This window comes from Mastigoproctus giganteus, chromosome 8, assembly GCF_048544385.1.
Source record: "Mastigoproctus giganteus isolate SK-2022 chromosome 8, ASM4854438v1, whole genome shotgun sequence".
NCBI lineage: Eukaryota > Metazoa > Arthropoda > Arachnida > Uropygi > Thelyphonidae > Mastigoproctus > Mastigoproctus giganteus.
In genome coordinates this window covers 176,643,415-176,665,297 of record NC_143582.1, presented here as the reverse complement: position 1 = coordinate 176,665,297, position 21,883 = coordinate 176,643,415, and the positions used below count along the sequence as shown (strand labels likewise).

General features: G+C 37.7%; 1 protein-coding gene across 5 annotated transcripts in view; it reads left to right on the top strand.

Annotated features, from left to right (window-relative positions):
- in (inturned planar cell polarity protein) overlaps positions 1-21,883 on the top strand; it is a 349,766-nt gene that overhangs the window by 255,946 nt on the left and 71,937 nt on the right. For all 5 annotated transcript variants that reach the window (XM_090379923.1, XM_090379921.1, XM_090379922.1 and 2 more), the window contains one exon: positions 19,026-19,189. In XM_090379923.1, coding sequence (XP_090236049.1) covers positions 19,026-19,189 — 164 coding nt within the window. The remainder of the gene's footprint in view (positions 1-19,025; positions 19,190-21,883) is intronic.

Genomic DNA, 21,883 nt, shown 5'->3' with positions numbered 1-21,883 from the left:
GCTGCACTTAGACTTAAAGAACTCACTCAAGCATGGAATATAGATATCAGCAATATATTTCAGGACATGACACCTCCTGATCCGCCTTGGACAAATATTTCTGTTAATTACGACGATTATTTTCAACAGTGGGGTAAGAACACCTTGTCGTCCTCGAATATCGCACAATTACATGAAACTCACTCTTCTAACTCAGAGGCCTGTAAAATCTATACAGATGGATCAAAAACTGAGACCCAAGTAGGTGCTGCAGCAGTCTTTCCTTCATTCACCATTTCTGTTTCATTACCAACCGAATGCAGTATCTTTACTGCTGAGCTTTATGCTATTAATTTAGCTCTTGATCGGATAACTGAATTTTTAATTACGACTACTTTAATATACACTGACCCACTCAGTGCTGTCTCTGCCATAAATACTAATACTAACTCCTCTCATCCTGTAATAAAACAGATTCATTCTAAGTTACTTGCCTGTAAGGAATTCAAAAATTCAAACTGTGACCTTCTGCTGGATCCCAGGACATTCTGGAATAGCCGGCAATGAAAGAGCAGATCATGCAGCCAAACAACCAGAAACCACTATTTCGCAGACTTTTCAAGTTCTATATACAGATTACAAACACATTATCCGTAAAGCATGTTATAACAGCTGGTCATTAATCCAGGAAATAAACTCTACCAAATAAAACCGGAACCAAAGCTGTGGCCCTCCAGCTTCCAGAAAAGCAGACGAGAAGAAACAATTTTAGGAAGGCTCAGGATTGGGCATACTCATCTCACTCACCTGTATTTATTACCTAATGACAACGCTCCACAATGTACATCATGTCAAGTACAACTGACCATTCGCCATTTGTTAGTGGACTGTCCCCACTTTCAAAACATCTGCTTAGACACTTTTAAATCGTTTACCAATATACAGACATCAATAAATTTAATGCAGATTCTGGGAAATGATCCTAATAAAAAAGAACTATTTACTTTCCTAAACCGGATAGGAATATATAATAAAATATAGTTATTTCATATTCACCATTAGAAAGACACAATATGGCCCAAGTAGCCTATGTGTCGTTAAACCCAACAACAACAACAACAACAACCATCCACTCACTCCGAATGTTTGTCTAGTTCTGCCTTGAATCTATTTAAACTGTCAACTTCCACAACAAAAGATGGAAGTCTGTTCCACCAATCAACTACCCGCTGGCTAAAGGAAAACTTCCGCACATCTATCCTACAACTGTCTTTCCTCAATTTGAATTTATGCCCTCTCAGGTGATTATTCTGAGCAAGAGCAAGAATCCCATCAGCATTGAGCATGCTCAAACCATTCAAGGCTTTATACATCAGCATTGAGCATGCTCAAACAGGCACCTCCATAGCCAGGTGGGAAGGAGCAGCAATGTGTAGCACATGCTTCTTGATTAGACCGGAGTTCGAGCCCGTCGCCACCAAATACGGAGGATGCGGAAAGGTCAGGGAATGACCACCACATATCCCCGGAGCAATATGGCCTTAGTTGCTAATGCACCTAAAAAAAAAAATCAAATAATAACAAATAATAACATGCTCAAACCATTCACGGCTTTATTGTTATGTTTGTTATTTTGGTTTTTAGGAGCATTAGCAACTAAGGCCATATTGCTCCGGGATATGCAGTGGTCATTCCCTGACCCTTCCGCATCCTCCGTATTTGGTGGTGACGGGCTCGAACCCCGGTCTAATCAAGAAGCGTGTGCTACGCACTGCTGCTCCTTCCCACCTGGCTACGGAGGCGCCTTCACGGCTTTATACCTCAATCAGATCACCTTGCAGGTGCCTAGTCTCTAGACACTGTAATTTGCAAAACTTAAGCCTTTCTTCATGAGAGCAACCCTTTGTTCCCTTCACTAATCTTGTTGCCCTTCTCTACACCCTTCCTAAAATGAGGCTTCCAGATCTGTATACAGTACTCAAGGTGTAGCCTGACCATTGCCTTATACAAGGGGATAATCGCCTGCTTATCCCTGCTGGAAAAATTCCTCTTGCAGACTGTCTGCACTGCTCAGAAAACTTCATATCTGCCTCCACAATTACCCCTAGGTCCTTTCCATTCTTTACCACTGTCAGTGTAGTACCGCACAGTTGATACGTTACTGTGGGGTTACTGCTTCCCATGTGCAGTACTTTACATTTGTCTGTTAAACTTCAGTTGCCACCTCTCAGCCCATCTTTTTTTTTTTTTTTTATGAAATCCCCAAACACGAAAGGTATCAAAACCTATAGTACAGTAAACCCCCGCTATTCGCGGGGGTTACATTCCTGAGAAATGCCGCGAATACTGAGTTATGGTTCCCATAGTAATAAAGGTGTTCCGTTCCAAAGTATGAAATATATAAGAAAAACTAGTCTAAAATTTTGTCTATGTATGTATTATATGTACCTTCATAATATGACTATGTACATAGACAGTACATAGTGAAATACAAGCATATGGCATCGATATGAAAATAAAAAACAATTTAATATTAAATGTAATATTTATTGGAAATTTCAAACAAATCTTTCAAACCAGTGCCTTTGCTAGCAAAAAAACTTATCCCGCCAGTGCTATCACCAGTTTCGCTAAAGTGTTGATAAAGGAGTTTTGCTTTTTCACGAATGATGAGTGAACTTAACGGAATTTTATTTTGAGTTCGGTCTTCTATCCACAGATTTAAAGCCTTTTCCATTTTTCCTAATTTAACATCATGAGTTACAGAGCAAATTTTTGAAGCAATTTACGCGTTTTCACAGACATTACAGTGTTGTTTTTTTTTTTTTTTTTTTATCAGATTTTTTTGATAGATTGTACCGTTGACTCATTGATTTTATAATTTTTTGCCACTGAGGAGACACTTTCACCATTAGAAATTTCGTCCAATTGAATTTTATTCGCTAATGTCATCACCTTCTTTGATATTTTCACATTTCTCTTGTTATTCGTAGCCATATTTTTGTACGGGTTAGAAAGAACTTGTCCACAATAAAGTCACTTTCTTCCATTAACACACTTGAAAAAGTCTGTTTTACACTGCAAAATGGTAGATTTATCACTTTTGTAAGCATATCAATTTATAAATTGATAAATTTATTCAATTTATAAGCATATAAATTAAAAGCAACGACGAAACCTTCCATGACAAGCTCATAACACATACTGAGCAAGGATTAGTGAGAAACATCCATGCTCGCTATTTTGTCACCCCTCTCCCCCCACCCACTGAGTGCTCTTTTGACTGGGAAAGATAATTTTAGCGATGCCCATGTTTTTTTTATGGCGGAAAATATTCGCAGCGCTTTAAAATTCACATTTTTTTTAGGTTTCATTTTATATTAAATCAGCGATCATGAATACGCGAAACCACGAATGCGGGGGTTTACTGTACTTGGTACCATGCATGGATTGAGGGAGACGTATGGGGGAGGGGGGGAGGGGGATGCTGGAAACTTTGCTCTAGAGACTAAACATAGGTTTCACCACTTTAAGCCTCCAATAAGCAAAGTGGTGGTATTGCACCGGTTGATGAGAGTCATCTACCACCTTTGCTCAACTTTTCTAAATCCTGTTGCAGCAATCATTAAACTTTGTTTTAATAATTTTTTTCCATACAAAAACAGAAGTCTGGGTTGCTAATGCAGGGACCTAGTTGGTCAGAATCTGTGTTATATAATTCAATCCCCAGATGTCACTTTCATTGCAGTGAAATAAACTGCATTAAATGCCTTAGTAAACATCAGAGATGACAATTAACCAACAACAACAGTACTATAATCCTTTCATGTTATCCTGAAATTGAAGCTTGAATCAAAAAAACAGTTTTTTGATTCAAGTTGCAATATCAGATTCATGTACCACTTAAAAAAAATTTTCCCAGCAGCCCAGATGGACATCCCACATAGAAGAGACAAACTTAAAAGCTAAGTTTCCTCTTATATCATTAGAAAATTGCAGATTTGAATGGATGGTTAGTGTTATGGAATTTTTTAAACAAGTTTTTGGTGACATTCAATGTAGACTTTGTTTCCTAGTAAGATTCTTCTTTAAAAAAAAAAAAAATGCGTTTCTCGAGGGTATGCTGCATTTTTTTTAAAATTATTATTATTATTCACCAGCAATGACACGTGCAACTTGTGTTGAGCTGAACACTTGGAAGGCAAAACTGCCATGTGATATCTTCCAGTACTGCACTCACATAATTACACCAATGATCACTACTTGATAGTGTTGTACTTAATATGAATAATAATGTGGATTTATTTTTAAAATGGCAACCTCATACTAAAATGAATGCATAACAAAAAAATATATATATAGTTTTTTATTCATTGTTCTTCTTAGCACTTTAGCAGTCCTAGTTTCATTTTCAGTGAATTGAGCAAGCTGAGCAATTTTCAACTGAAAGAAAAAATTCTTGATTGAAGAAAAATGAATTTATTTAAGATGCTATGTGTATGTTCAAGAGAAGGGTGAAAAGTGATTATACAAATTCTGTTTTATTATTTTTTTAATGACTGTTTAGAGTCGCTTATTTTTGCAGTTTTTTTTTTTTTTTTTTCACGTTAGTATTATTATGAAAATCCAAAGCATGAGAGATATTATAATAGAACCTATAATTTTAGTACCATATATGGATTGAAGGTTGAGAAGGTGAAAGAAGATACTTGTTGACATTAGACTTGAATTTCTGTAGATTGTAATTTTCAGTTAATACATGTGAAGGGAAGTTGGAAAATAAGAGAATGCTGACTGGTTGTGGCACATATTCAAACTGGTTTTAAAGAGAGAAGAGAAATTACAGAAGTCATTTCAGAAGAAGAGTTTCCTGGAGATATCTATAGAAAAGGCATGCGGCGGAAGCAATGTCTGTAAGACAGAGAGTGGAGAGAATTTGTTAGAGATGGGTGATTAATTAACCTAACTGCCAAACTGAATGGAATCTAGAAGCCTGAGAGAGTTTTAGGAGCACTTCCCCAGATGTGGGAATAATATTCAATGGTAGGGCAGATTTACGATTTGTACAGAGTGAAATGCTGTTTGGAAGAAAAGTAATGTTGAGAATGAAAGAGAAAACCCAGCTTTTTAGATGAAGAGGAAGCAATATTTGTGATGTGCTTATGTCGAGAGAAAGAGCTTGTAATAGGGATATGTGATCCTGTCAAAAAGAGTCCTCTTTCTACAGTACACATGAAAGGACTTTAATTCAGACTACATACATGAGGGGACATAAAAACAAATTGAGAAAGGATGGTTGCAGGATATACAGGTAGTTCCTGACTTTATGAGTTAATTTGTTCCTATCGTGTGCTCGTAAAGTGGGAATTTATTTCCCATAGACATAATGTTAAAAACAGGGTTCCATTCTCAACAATGAAATTTGACCATAGTAATGTTAAAGATCAACAAAACAGTGTATGCTTAAACAATAATTTATTTTTCCAAAGAAGTAAAAACATAACCTTTAAAATCAAGCAAATTATAATAATAAAGAAATTATTATAATTTCTTTATTATTAAAGAAATGCAAATGTTAAAGAATGCTGTTGTTGTTGTTGTTGTGGGGGTTTTCTGGCGCATAAGCTGCTTTGGCTATAATGCGCCTATTCCTTTATTGTAATAATATATATAATATATGAGAATTTCTTGTTATGTTAGAAGAGGCAAAAATCAGAAATGACTGAAAACTCCAATTTTCTTCAGAAAGTTAAAAAATTCAGGGATATTTGCATTGTCACCAATGACATTCTCTAGAGTTATTGGTTTGCGAAGGTTAACCAAAGATAGCAGGGTTGTATTTCTGTCTTGATTATAGTGTGGGCATTCAATGAGAATGTGTTTCACAGTCAGATTTAGAAAACAATGTGGACACTGTGGTGGATCATCTCCTGTGAGTAAATGAAGGTGAGTCAAATGTGTATGGCCTATTCTTGATCTTGAAAGGAGTACCTCTTCTCGTCTTGATGAACAGACACTGGAACGCCAAATTCTAGGGTCCTGTTTAAATTGAAAAAGTTTGTTATGTGTTTGAGAGTTCCAGAGTGCTGTCCATTCTGTTAGGCATGCATCACGAATGATTTGTGGGTAGTCTGATGCTGGAACAGGGATAGTGGTTAAATCTAAGGTAGATGGATTTTTTGCCGCTTTATCGGCCAGTACATTACCAGAAATTCCAGAATGTGCTGGAATCCAGCAGAAGGTGATCATTTGGTGGCGCTCTTCAATCTGCAGTAATAATCTTCTAATTTCATTTAGAAAAGGGTGAACTTTATCTGTGGAGTTAGATAATGCCATAATTGAGCTGAGGGAATCAGTGTAAATAACAAATTTTAATGAGCAGTCAGAACAGAGATTTTCTAAGGCTAGTTTAATTGCATATAATTCTGCTGAGAATATACTGAATTCAGGTGGAAGGGCTGCTGAAATAGTGGTATTTAGGAACACTGCTGCTGCTCCAACATTTGAGTTAGATTTAGAGCCATCTGTATAAATTGGAGAAAAGTCAAAATATTTGTGAGTGTGAATTGCATGAAGTTGTTTCACATTTGATGCTTGAAGAACATTTTTCCCCCACTGGCAAAGGTAAGTGTCACAGGTGGATAGAGGAGTAAGAGTCCATGGTGGTTGAGTGCATGTTACTACTTCTTGTACAGAATGAATGGAAACTTTCCAAACTTGCATCAGTTCAAGAAGGCGAAGACCAGCTGGTTTTACTATACTAGGCTTACTTCTGTAGAGGTTTTCTAATGGTGGATTAAATAAGTATGACTGAATTGGATGTGAGGCACAACTTTGTATTTTGACAGCATACTTCAGTAGCAGTGTTTTCCTACGTAGTGTTAACGGGGGCTCATGAGCGTCAATGTAGAGGCTATGTGCTGGTGATGTTCTGAAAGCTCCAAATGCAATCCTCAAAGCACTGTGTTGAAGTGGATCAAGCCAGCGCAAAACACTTGCTCTGGCAGAATCATAGACAGGAGCACCATAATCAAGACGGGATCGGATTAATGCCCTGTATAGCCGAAGTAAGGAGGTGCGATCTGCACCCCATGTTAGTGCGGATAAAGTTCTGAGTATATTTAACTTTTTTAAACAGGAAGTACTTACATTTTTAATATGGTCTAAGAAATTTAATTTGTTGTCAAGGATTAATCCTAGAAATCTGATGTTACTATTAACTGGGATGGAGAAGTTGGAAATTTGGAGTTCAGGATCCAGATGGAGTTTGCGTTGTCGACAAAAATGGATAGCAACTGTTTTCTGTTGTGAGAGTCGATAGCCGTTAAGGTTGGCCCATTGTTGTATTTTATTCAGTGATATCTGAAGCTGCCTTTCAATTGATCTCATGCTTTGGGAATGACAGGAAATGGAAAGGTCATCCGCGTAAAGATATGACTCAACTGTGTTTGGAAGCTGTTTAGTGATGGAATCGATTCTAAGAGCAAAAAGAGTGGCACTCAGCACAGATCCCTGAGGAACACCTTCTTCCTGAATGAAAGTTGTAGAGAGGTCATTTTGGTATTTTACTTGAAACGATCTAGTGTATAGGAAGTTCTGTACAAATATGGGAAGGTTTCCCCGTAGACCGAGAGAATAAAGATCACTAAGTATGCCATGTCGCCAGGTGGTGTCAAAGGCTTTCTGTATATCTATAGTAACCATTACCAGATGCTCGTGTTTAACGAACACATTGCGAATGGCAAATTCAGCCTTGATCATGAGATCTAAGCATGATCTGTTTTGTCGAAAGCCATGCTGACTATTGCTCATTACATGTTGTGACTCTATGATCCAGATGAGTCTATTGTGGACAATTTTCTCAAGGATTTTGCTGAGGCAGCTTGACAGAGATATAGGTCTATAGTTATGGGGATTGGTTGGATCTTTTCCAGGCTTCAGGAACGCCAAAACAATAGAGTGGTGCCAAGAAGCTGGATAAGTTTTTTCTAAAAAAATACGGTTGTAAAAGACCAGGAGGAGGCGCAAAGCTTTGTCATCAAGATGTTGCAGCATGATATAATAGATCCCATCTGGTCCGGCGGCACCATTACGTGCTGTTTTAATGGCATGCAATAATTCAGAATATTGTAGAGGTTTGTTATATGGCAGAATGAGGGCAGTTTGGAAGTTAATAGAATACCGTTCTCGACTGTTTTTAATTCGTTGGAAAGATGTAGTATAAGCTGATGTTGCTGAGATCTCAGCAAAAGTATTGCCCAAAGTGTTAGCTATATCCGAGGGACTAGTTAAATCTCGCCCATTCCAGGAGAGGACTGGAGGGGGTATGGTTGGAAACTTACCAGAAAGCTGTCTAATTTTTTTCCAGATTAATTTGCTGTCAGTATTTCTGTTAATTGTTGATGCAAAACGCGTCCAGGATTCTTTTTTGGCTTGCCTCTGTATGAAGCGTGCTTTTGCCCTTACTTTCTTATAATTTATCAGATTGGCTGTGATTGGATATTGCCGAAACAAATTCCATGCTTTATTTTTTGCTTTGGTGCATTCCTCATTCCACCAATAATTATAGTGCTTTCGACCCGGTGGATTTGATAATGGTATTGTATCTTTAGCCACGTTTAAGAGATGCGACGTGATGTAATCTGTCACATCATCAATACGGTGGAGACGAATTTTTTTCTCATCGAAAGAGATTGATGACTGAAATTTTGCCCAGTTTGCTCTTGTAAATTTCCATTTCCTGCAGGGTTTAGTTAAAGGAGTCTGTGCTATCAATACCTTGCATACGATTGGGAAGTGATCACTGCCCATAGGATCGTTTATAACATACCACTCTATGGTCGGGACCAGTACAGGAGAACAAATGGAAAGATCTATTGCTGAAGTATGTCCAGTTGGGAGCTGAATGTGAGTGTGCGTGCCAGTATTCAGTATGGTGAGGTTTAGTGCATCTAAAAGTCTTTCAATGAGTCGACCACGTGTATCCAATTTAGAAGCACCCCATAGGGGATTGTATCCATTAAAGTCCCCTAATATACAGAGAGGTGGAGGTATCTGTATGAGGAGGTCTTCAAGTTCTTTTAAACAATAAGTATGGTTTGGCTGTAAATAGATTGAGACTAGTGTTATTGCAATAGGGAGAGTTATACGAACCGCAACAGCTTCTATTTCCGTTCGAAGTGGGATATGCTTAGTTGGGATTTTTGAATTTATCAGGATTGCTACACCACCGTGGGCAGTATTTGCTGTATTGCGATCTCTTCGATAAAGGCAGTAGTTCTTTATCGATGGAGAAATTTGCGAGGTTAAGTAAGTTTCTTGGAGACAGAGAGCAACTGGAGAATACTGGTTAATTAGATTATGGATATCATCTGTGTTGCAACGAAAGCCTCTGCAGTTCCAATGAAGGCCTTTATTTGTGTTTAATTGTTTGAGATGTATCTGACTGCTTTTTGAAGGTGATTGGTTTATGACGTTCCAATTTTTGTTTGTCTTTTTTTAGGAAAACTGGCCGACCAGTGTCCATTTCTTCTTCTTCGGCATGAATTTCTAATATTGGATCTTCCGGTAGAGTAGGAGATGTCGCTGGTATTGTAAGAGGAGTGTTACTTGCCTGATCTGAATGCTTGGGGTTACTGGACTGTTGCTGAGAGAGGACAGCTCGAGCCCAGTCAGAGATTGATATGTTTGAGGGGAGACGGTAACTTCAGTTTGGGTGGATACTGTTTGTTGTTTTTGTGCAACATTTGCATAGGTACGTTTGGGCATGGTAGGAGCAATTATTTTCCTTGCTTCTTGAAAGCTTACCTTGTTCTCAACCTTATATTTAACAATTTATTTCTCAGTTTTCCATCTCTCACAAGTCCTAGAATATGCAGGATGGTTACCTTTACAGTTAGGACATGTCTTTTCTGTCGCCAAACATTCAGACTGAGTATGATTGGAAGATCCACAGTTTGGACAAACTGGGTTTCCTCTACATGTTGTCTGAGAGTGACCATACTTTTGGCACTTGTAGCATCTCAAGGGATTGGGTATATACGGGCGAACACGGCAAAGTAGATAGCCAGCTTTTACTGTTGATGGTAGGTTTGGGGAATTAAATGTAAGAATGATATTCCTGGTAGGCATAAGGTTATTGTCTTTTTTAGTCATGATTCTTCTTGATGCAATAACATTTTGATCCTGAAGTTCTTGGGTTAATTCATCCTCTGTCACGTTCAACAAATCCCAACTAGAAATCACACCTTTGGATGTATTTAAGGTAGCATGGGGAGATACTTTAATTGGTATCCCAACAAAATTTGAAAGTTGTAAGAGTTTCTCTGAATGTCTACTTTTTGTTGTTTCTAAAAGAAGGTCTCCAGATTGCAGCCTTCTCACAGTCTTCGGAGATCCTGTAATACTCTCCAGGTGTTTCTGGATGAGGAAAGGAGATAATTTGCTGAGAGGTTGTTCTGAAAGTGAATGTAAAATTAAAAAGGAGGGAAACTCTTTGGTTGTTGAATTTGTTTTCAACCTCTTGGGTTGTGAAATGTCATGATCAATTTCAGTATGTGGCCGAGAGCTTGTTGGCTCTAAAGATGGATAATCATTTTGCTCCATCTTTGCTCCTTTTCGCCCTTGGCAGATGAGCTTTTCTGCCAAGGTTTCCGGCCCCGCCACGGGGAGGCAGGAGCAGTGCCTGGTGTGACCAAGCGAGAAGTAGTAGGGGGTTAGTAATAAGAATATGAAAAAAGAAAGGTGGCTTGCCTTTCTTGCTCTGTACAGGTACTTTTGTAGCAAGAGCAGTTATAAAATAAATAGATTACTTAACGAGAGGAACGCAAAAGAACTATATATCACTTTTTGGAAATCGCACTATAAATCGCTCAGTCACAATCGCTTGGCACCCGGGGCCGTTAAAGAATGCTTATTCTTCATCATCATCATCACCACTAAATGCACACTCGATGGTTTGTTACTTGTTGATGGTTCATCACTCGTTGGCTTGTTGGAAGCACAAGGAGTCTTCTTCAGAAATGCTTCAAGTCATTTGTTTCCAAGACAGTCTTCTCTTTTCTATATAAATTTCACAATATGAATATGATATGCATAAGCATTTTTTAAAACTGTAGCAACTTTTCTAGTGTACTTGAATCTTGTGACTCAAAAATCTCAATTGCTTTGCTTATGTGTTGAAAAGCTTCATCAAGTCCCTTGAGAGTAAAGGAATGAACAGGAATTTCAGCTATTAAATCTTCTTTTTCCTCAGCTTCTTCATGTTTTGCCATTTCAAGGAGGTCTTCATTTGTGAGCTCTCCATTGTGTGCTTGAAGCATATCAGTGTCAGTTGTAGAAACCTCAAGCTGCAATTAGTTAGCAATATTAATGGCCGCTTTTGTTTCATTTTGTACGATCTCTGCTGTAGTAGTACTATTATTGTATAGTTAAATGCATGGTTTGAAATGCCATATTTATGAATGTTTAGCATTTATTTATTGCTATTAAGGGGGAGTTTTAGACTGGATTGCAGGGAGTTTTATTTTAGCCAGCAAGTTATAAATTACTGGAATCAGTTACCTACATGGGTGGTAAAGGCTGATAGTCTGGAGAAATTCAAAGGTCAGCTGAATAATTACCTAAGAGAGGAGGGAAATGCATAGGTTGTCCATTTCCTTTTCTCTTATTAATTATTATTATTTTTTTTTTTATATTTTCTTATTATTTTATTTTATTATTATTATTTATTTTTTTTTTTTGGCTGGTGCAGCATAAGCCATAGGCTTCCTTGCACCATGTGGCCATTACTAATACTAACTCGTCAAGCGGGAACTGCCTGTATATATATGTGTAGTTTGCCTTTAGCCAGCAGGCTGTTGGAACCAACTTCCATCTGGGGTCATAGAAGTCGGTAGTTCTCCATTTTAAAGGTCGTACAAGGAAGAGCTAAACAAATCATTAGAGGGGATGGACAGTTGATATAGAAGGGTTGGTTTTTTTTTTTTTTTTGCTGATGATGTATCAGCTTGTATTTTTGCATCTTTTGCCACTACTAATACTAATGACCAATATCAGGGCAGTAGCAATCATACTTGCAGTTGGGTTTCTTTAAACAGAATTATGTATCCACTTTACATCCTGTATTACTTATGCATCATGCTATAGGTGGTCTGGGATAAAATTAGGAAAATGAAGCTAAAATATACATCTCATCCTTGATTGATCATGGAATATAATAGATACACTATTGCAGATTCAACTGCAATAGCTAATTTTAATATAAGTATGCTGCTCTCAAATTTTGTTTCCATCTCAAGAAAACATCAGCTGAAGCATATGAAATGCTAAAAGAGGCTTATAGCAAATCTATTCTTCCATATAGCATAGCTTGCAGGTTTAGAATGTTTAAAAATGTACATGATTCAATCAAATCCAATTGGAAGGATGCTATTTGTATTGAGCGTAATTCATTCAAGGCCTTAGGAATCTCATTCAGATCTCCTAGGCCCCGAGTGCCAAGCGATAGTTCCCAAGCGATCTTTCTAGTGCGATTATCTAGCGTTTTTCCTAGTGCGAGTACTAGTGCTTTCTTAAACCCTCCACAGCTCGCAATGTTACTGCTTCCCTCGCTGAGCAAAGTCACTGCTTCCCTCACTGAGCAACGTTACTGCTATTGCTAGCAACGTACTGCTCTCCTAATCTTCTGATCGCTTGGTCACTGGTTGGCACCGCTCCTGCCTCCACGTGGCGGGGTCGGTAACCTGGGAGAAGAATCACCCTCTCCTGGGGCTAAAAGGAGCAAGCATGGATTTGAATACTTTTCTGCCATTAGAGCCTTCAAGCTCAAGATCGGAAATGTCTGATGTCAATGACACTAATCAACCGAAAATAATTCGAAGAGAAGCGCAGTGCAATGAGATGCCAAACTTTCTGGTGATACACTCTCTCTCTCTCTCTCTCTCTCTCTCTCTCCAACCAGCCTGTAGGCAAGTTATCACCATTTGTTATCCAGAGATTTTTAGAATCCATTGCTGGAACATCGTCCAAAGGTATCATCACAGAATGGGACCTAATTACAGTGTCTGAAGAAGAATTAGTTAAAGAATTGAGCAATCAAAAGGTAATCAGCGCCAAATGTATAATGACTAAGAAAGATGGAAATCTCGTCCTAACTCGATCCATAATCTTAACTTTCAATACCTCAGAATTGCCGTCATCAGTAAAAGCTGGCTACTTGAATTGTAGAATTCGACCTTATATCCCTAATCCCATTCGTTGTTTTAAATGCCAGAAATATGGACACTCCCAGCAGGCATGTAGAGGTGATGCCATATGTCCTATATGCAGTTCCAAGGAGCATACTCAAGCAGATTGTACAGCCTCTACTCCTGTTTGCCCCAACTGTAAAGAAAGTCATCCAGCCTTTTCAAAATCATGTGAAATGTGGAAAATAGGAAAGAAAATACAAAAATATAAAACAGAACATAAAGTGACATACCATGAGGCACACAGACAAGTTATGTTGATAATGCCCAGCTGTTCTTATGCATCTCACACTAGAAGCTCAAACTGACATATCTATACCACCCAGCACATCTATGGCTAACTGGGTTAAAATTACATTAGCAAACTCTGGAAAAAACACACCTCAAGCTAAAACCAGCAAAGCAACCGACACTCCAATTAGCATCCCGACCGATGCAAAGGTTTTGCTTGACAGTGAACAACTGAAAACTACTAAAGAAAGCAAGAAAACTGAATTGCCCACCAACAGTATGGAAGTCGATGTCCATTCAGAAATTGAGGAACCCATACTTAAACTCCATGCGAATGACACAATGTATATTGGATGCCACACCTTCCCAAAAAAAGACCGGAAAAAATGCTCCTCATTCAAAAAACAGTCAGATGAATCATTCTCAACAAAACCTAAATGATGCACACCGTTTTACAATGGAATTGCAGAGGCTTTCATTGCAACACAGACAATATAAAAGATCTAATTAACCGGTTTTCTACAGTTGCCCTATGTCTCCAGGAAACTTACCTAACCTTACAAATTTCTCCTTCGATAAAGAATTACTGCCTTTATCGAAGAGATCATAATACAGCTAATGCTGCCCATGCCTGTGGCAATCCTCATAAATTCAGAGATCCCAACTAAACATATCCTCCTTCAGACTGAATTAGAAGCTGTTGCTGTTCATATAACTCTCCATATTGCCATAATGCATGTCTCAATATACTTACCGCCAAACCATGCTTACTCTTTAAAAGACCTTGAAGATCTCATCATATAGATTCCTCCACCTTTCTGTATATTAGATTTTAATGGGTATCACCCCTTAGGGCGCTTCAAAATTAGATAATTGTCGCATGGATTAGAATAGGACATACTCATCTGACTCACCTCCATCTGCTCACAGGCGATGATCCTCCTCAGTGTTCACACTACTCGGAACACCTAACAGTCAAACATATTTTGATTGATTGTGCACATTATCAACAATATTGAACTTTGGTATTTCTTTCTCTGGCTAACCTCCGAGAATCAATCACATTAAATCATATCATTGGAGAGAAGGCAAATATTAGTGAACTTTACTGTTTTTTGAAAGAAATTGGAATTTATGAGTGAATATAAATAGTGAGCTGAAATGAAATTGAGCTGGCTTTATACTAATTATTATATATAACATTCCTATGAATAGGCGCACTATAGCCACAGCAGCTTGTGCGCCATTGAACACTCACTCACCCACCCACCCACCCACCCACCTCCTTTCGCAGGTGCCTGGTCTCCAGATGTAGCAGTTTGCAGAATGAAGCCTTTCCTGGTAAGAGCACCATTTTGTTCTCACTAATCCCACTGCTCTTCTCTGCACCATTCCAAAAGATCCACATCCTTCCTAAAACAAGGCCTCCAGACTCTCCAGTACTCAAGATGGGGCCTGACCATTTTCTTATGCATTGGGATAATCATCTCCTTATCCCTGCAAGCAAAATTCCTGAATATCATTGAAAAGACCCCACCGGCTGTCCTGGAAACTTGTCATCACTCTTCAGAGAACTTCATATATGACGGCATATTTACCTCCCCAGGTCTTTTTCATTATCCACTATTCCCTGAGTGGTGTTCCATGTGGTTGGTATGCTATTATGGATTATTGATACTCATATACATACCTTGCATTTGTTAATATTAAATTTAAATTGCAATATCTCAGCTGATCTGCTTGATTTTTCTAGATCTTGCTGCAGTAGCAAAAACTGATTACTCTCATTAACTGCACTGTCAATCTTTGTATCATCTGGAAATTAGCCTGATATGTCTATATCAGCATCGTTAATAAATATAGAAAACAATAATGGACCCAGCACTGATCCCTGAAGAACTCCATTGAGAACCACTTTTTGTCTTCTCTCATTCAACCATTCCTTTATCTGTAGCAGTAACTTTCCCCTAATGTCACACTGCACCAATTTTTGCAGCAGTCTTTTAAGTGGAACAGTGTCAAAAGCATTTCTGAAACCTAAGTATATGATGTAAAAAATTTTTTATTTCTGACTTTCATTCCAAAAAACAGAATGGCATGTAAAACACATCAAGAAACTGCTATTGTTATTTATTTTTTTGGCATTCTAGCTAAAGGGTTAAGAGAGAGACTTGGTCTGCAAGTTATAGTGTTTGGACACCAGGCTTCTGTAGGGTTACCTCATTGAGGTATCAGGCATTAAAAGGATTAAAAACTAAATGTTTACTTAGGGTAGTTTTACAATTTCTTTTTCATTGATTTTTAGAGAGAACTCTTACCTGCTTTTTTTTGGAGGTTGATAATTTATATAAATTTAAAAAGAGATTGGACAAATTCTTGAAAGATGCTGATACTCTGTTGAAAGATGGATGATATATATTAATTTTTCTTAAAGAACCTATGTGAAATAAAAATGCTGCTGTTATCACATTATACTTAATATACAGCAGGGGTGGCCAACTTAATTTGTGATGCGATCTACTTTTTTTTCTTCAAAATGTGCCGCAATCTGCCATCTCAAGAATTTCATTGCACATGGTTAAAAAGTTAATCAACACATATTGAAAATTGTCCTATATACATTTTAAAATTAAATACAATTCAGAATTCTTATTTTAAATTAACATATATTTAAATTTTTAATTTGTGTGAAGTTTGTGTCTTCATGTCATCTACCAAGCTTTCAAAATCGGGGATATACTGTGATAAGGCCAACAGTAAAGAACCTTCTGTATGCAAGTCCATAAGAGTACAGCGATTCTTCGTCTTTGTTTGTTTCAAATACGAGAAGATGGATTCGCATAGATATGTGGAACCAAAACAGGAATTTCAAAAGTTGACAGAATTTTTTTTTACATTTGGGTACTTCTCTCGGCAAACATATTTCCAAAAAGTCTTTTTCTGGTGGTCTGGCTTTTAGGAAGATATCATTTTGAAATGTAATAATATCATTTTAAAGTAATATTTTCTCCATGTGAAAAATCTCAGCGATTTTTTTTTTTTTTCTGCAATTTGTTTCATATCTAAGTCAAAATTAAATGGATAAGAAATATATTGAACAGTGTTTCTTCAATTGTTTTAAAATCACTGAATCTGGTTTCAAAATCATCCACAACTTTCTCAGTTTCAGAAACATATTTCTCACTATAAAATTCAAAAACAGAATATCACATCTGGTGAGTATGGGCTTGGCACACCCAGGGTCCTAAGCTGGATATCATCATCATTCTTCTCTTTCTTGGTGATTTCCTTCTACTTCTCTCTCTCTCAGGGTAAATTTTTTTTGGCTGGTGCAGCATAGGCCTCAGGCTTCCTCGCACCATATGGCTAATAACGATAATAATAAATAAAAAAATCAGTGGTGCTGAAGCTCAAACCACTGTTTTCACCACAAAAACCACTTCTGTAATCATGAAAGATCACCATGTAACAATCTGGCAACTGCTTAAGATGTTGAGAATATCAATAGGAAGCACTGTATTCTCCATGACCATTTGAATATGATGCCTGTTTGTGCATACTGGGTTCCACGACTATTTATACCTGAGAAACAGCAAGTTCACATGTAGGTTTGTCAAGAGCTGCAATGGATGGTTACTTTTTTTTTTTTTATGTATATTCAAGACATCACATTTGTCACATGGTGGATGCTGCATCATGGCAGTGCAAGACCTCACATTGCTCGTGTTGTCATTGAGTACTTAGCCAGCATTAATGTCAAATGTGTTCTTCATCCTCCCTACAGCCCTGACCTTGCACTCTGCAATTTTTTTTTTATTTTTTTATTTTATTTATAAAGTTGAAGGCATTGTGAGGAAAACATTTCCAAGAAGAATTTGTAAAGATGTTTGAGGTGATTCTCAAACACATATCAAAAAATGCCTTCCATCATGTTTTGAAGAATGGCAAAAGGATTGGAGTAAGTGCATTTCATCAAATGAGGACGACTTTGAAAAGGACCATCAAAATATGTATGATTAATAAAGGTATGTTGGGGAAAAAATTATGATCATTCTTTATTGAATAGCCCTCATAATTAGATTGTTTTAGTCACTAAGTTTAAATCCATACTTAGCTCCCATATGTAGAATAAATGCACTTTTGGGTAACTAAAGCACGTATTAAAGCTTATACATGCAATATAATGATGTACATAGAATTCAACTCCCTTGGTGCTGTTTCATATAATGTCATATGAGACATTAGTTTGTGTTCCATATGACACAGTAGTTTGTTGCTAACATTTTTTATACCTCATTAATATTTAAAAAATTATAACATGATTTATTAAATGAGAAAGAGAAAAATCTCCCCATCTGTTATACTAATAGACTCTACCCCTGTTTGTATTGCCACGATAGACTTTACATTACCATTCATAATCCAATTTACCTAAGTGTATAATTGAACAGTTTGCTATAAAGATGCTCTCTCTAATTAAAAAAAAAAAAAAAGTAATAAATATTTAAATAAATAGTTCACATCATGAAAAGTAATTACTTCAGTGAAGGTGTTAATGTTCCTTAAGGCAGAGTCCTGCATCAGGTTGGGTGCCCGTGGAAACCTGCAGGTCCCCACAAGAGTGGGTTGTGTCTCAGGTAATTTTGTGGTTCTTGGCTCAGGTTTCAATTTTTGATTTTAAGTAATTTATCACAATAATTTCAAAAATTTAATATATTACCTATATACACTAAGTGGATAGAAATCATGGCATACCTACCTAGTAACCGGTAGGCTCACCTTTTTGCTCAGATAAGAGCAGTCACACGCTGAGGCATTGAATCCACTAGTTCACAAAAGCGTTCCACAGGTATTTCCATCCATGCTTGCTGCAGTGCTGTCCATAATTCTGCCACATTCCTGGTTGGAGGATCCAAAGCTCGAATGGACCTTTCCACAGCATCCCAAAGATGCTCCACAGGGTTTATGTCTAATGAACAGGAAGGCCATTCCATGGTGGTAAAATCTGCAGAATGCTCTTTAAACCATGCTCTAGTCACCAAGGCTCTGTGGGGAGGCGCATTGTCCTGTTGGAAAGAGTCCATTACCCTGTGGGTGCATGATGACCATGAAGGGATGCAGATGGTCTGGAAGGATAGACACAGAACCTGGACCTTTCAGAGATGCGTCTAGACGTACCAGAAGTCCGAACATGTGCCAGTTGAACACTCCCCAGACCATTATCGACTGTCCACTTGCCTAAACAGTTCCTGTTGTATTCAATAAAAAAATTAGTATTATTGATCCAGTGATTTATTGCATTAATATTGATATAAAAAATTAGACAAATTTTCTTAATATGTCCTTTTTTTATTATTATTTTATTTTATTTTTTTTTTGGTGGTGGTGGTTCGGGTCATGGGTACAAACAGTGCTGGTTGGATTGTGGTTCCAGTTATTAGGGTGCAAGTCAAACACAATGGTCCTGCATAGGACTCTCCCTTAAGGTATATCTTATATTTCAGCAGTAACTGCAGATGTGCTTGAAAACTTTTTTTCAAACTATTTTTATTACAAATTGTGAAACAGGACAAACAGATGGAGAATCGGATGCTGATACAGCTCAGTCTCATGCTAACAGCGATGATTTGAATCCATCTGCAGGGTGGCAACCCGAAAGGGACCATAGTGGCCAGACTTCAACTAGTTCTGATGCAGATTCTCGCACTAGTAGTGAAGGAATTTTATACAAGGTATTTTGGATCATATGTATGTTAAAGTAAAACAAAACTGAAATTAAAAAAATAATTTTCATATAATTTGCAGATACTGTATTTATATTACCATTCATAAAATTTTATTTTCAATACTTTATTTATGGCCCCGGGTGCCAAGCGTATTTTGAGGGCAAGTGATATTCTTGCGATTTATAGAGTGCTTTTGAGAAGAGATTGAAGTTATTTCTTTTTAAGTTCCTACATTTCTATCAACAGTTTTTCTTTAAAACCGGTTATATACTTGAAAGCCACAAGTAAGAACACAGAAAGGAAACACACCTTTCTTTTTTCCTATATTTCTAGTTCTACTAATCAACTAACACTTCAACTGCTTGGCCTCCGAGTGGCACTACTCCTGCCTCACCGTGGTGGGGCCGGTAACCTGGGGAAAAAGTTATCCTCCAGGGCTAAAAGGAGTAACCATGGCTATAAATGACTATCCACCTCTAGAGCCTTCAAACTCAAGGACAGGCAAACCCTGTGGCAATGATGACTTGAACCAACTGAAAAGGCTCCAAAGAGAAGTGCACTGCAATGAGATGCCAAACTTTCTGGTGATGCACTCTCTCTCTCTCTCTCTCTCCAACCAGCCTGTCGGCAAATTATCATCATTCGCTATCCAAAGATATTTGGAATCCATTGCTGGAACATGGATTTGCATAATGCAAATGACTTAAAAAGATGGAAATCTCATCCCAACTGGATCAATCATTTTAGCTTTCAGTACCCCAGATTTGCCATCCTCAGTAAAAGCTGGCTATTTAAACTGCCGAATTCAGCCTTACATCTCCAATCCCATTCGTTGTTTCAAATGCCAAAAATATGGACACGCCCAACAAGCATTCGAAGGTGATGCCATTTGTCCTATTTGTGGCTCCAAGGCGCATACATAAGCAGACTGTTCAGCCTCAAATCTCATTTGCCCCAAATGCAAAGAAAGTCATCCAGCCTTTTCAAAATCTTGTGAAATGTAGAAAACAGGAAGATAATCCAAAAATATAAAATAGAGAACTAAGTCACATACCATGAGGCACGCAGACAGGTTATGTTGACCATGCCCAGTCGTTCATATGCATCTCACACTTGAAGCTTTCATTCAACAGCAGCTCAAACAGATGTATCAGTACCTCCCAGCATATCTCTAGCTAACTGGGTTAAAAATACATTATCAAACTCTGGAAAAGACACACATCAAACTAAAACCAATGAATCAACCAACACTCCAATCAGTATCCCAACTGATACTCGGACAGTCCTACATGACAAAGAAAAATTAAAAATTACTAAAGACAAAAAGAAACCTGAATCATCCACCAATAGTATGGAAGTAGATGTACACTCAGATCAAGAGGAACCCATACTAGAACTTCACGCAAATGACACAATGGATACCGGATGCCCCACCTTCTCAAAAAAAAAAAAAAAAAAAAAGGCTGAAAAAAATGCTCCTCAAACAAAAAAAAGTCAGATGAATCATCCTCAACTAAACCTAAATGAACCACAGCATCTTACAATGGAATTGCAGAGGTTTTCGTTGCACACTGTTGATATTCAATATCTAATTAACCGATATTCTCCAGTTGCCCTTTATTTACAAGAAACTTACCTAATCTCACAAATTTCTCTTTTGATAAAGAACTATTGATTGTATCAAAGAGATTGAAATACAGCTAATTCTGCCCACGGTGGCGTAGCAATCCTAGTAAATTCGAAGATCCCAACTAAACATATCCCACTTCAAACTGAAATAGAAGCTGTTGCTGTTCATATAACTCTCCATAGTGCAATAAACTTGTCTCAATCTACCTACCACCAAACCGTACATACTCTTTAAAAGATCTTGAAGACCTCTTTATACAGATACCTCCACCTCTCTGTATATTAGGGGACTTTAATGGGCACCACCCCTTATGCAGCTCTCCTAAATTAGATAGACCAGGTAGCCTATTTGAAAGCTTTTTAGAGGCACTAAATCTCACTATACTCAATACTGGTGCACCACCACACGTACAGCTCCCAACAAGACACACCTCAGCAATAGATCTCTCAATTTGTTCACCAGTACTGGTCCCGACCATAGAGCGGTATGTAATAAATGATCCCATGGGCAGTGACCACTTCCCAATAGTATGCAACGTTTTGATAGCACAGTCTCCTTCAACTCAACCCTGCAGAAAATGGAAATTTGTCCGAGCAGACTGGGCAAAATTTCAGTCATCAATCGCCCTTGATGAGGAAAAAATCCAACCCCAGCATATTAATAATGTGACAGGTTATATCACATCGCATCGTCTAAATGTGGCTAAAGACAATCTGCCGGGCCAAAAGCATTATAATTACTGGTGGAATGAGAAATGCACCAAAGCAAAGAGAGCAAAAAATAAAGCCTAGAATTTGTTTCGGCAATGTCCGAGCACAGTCAATCTTATTAACTATAAGAAATTAAGGGAAAAAGCACGCTTCATACAAAAGCAAGCCAAGAAAGAATCCTGGACCTGTTTTGCATTCAGTTTTCACAGAAACACTGATCCCAAAATAATATGGGAAAAAATTAGACAGCTGTCTGGTAAGTTTCCTACCATGCCTTCTCCAATCCTCTCCTGGAATGGGCAAGATCTATCTAATCCCATAGATATAGCTAATGCTTTGGGCAATACTTCTGCAGAAATC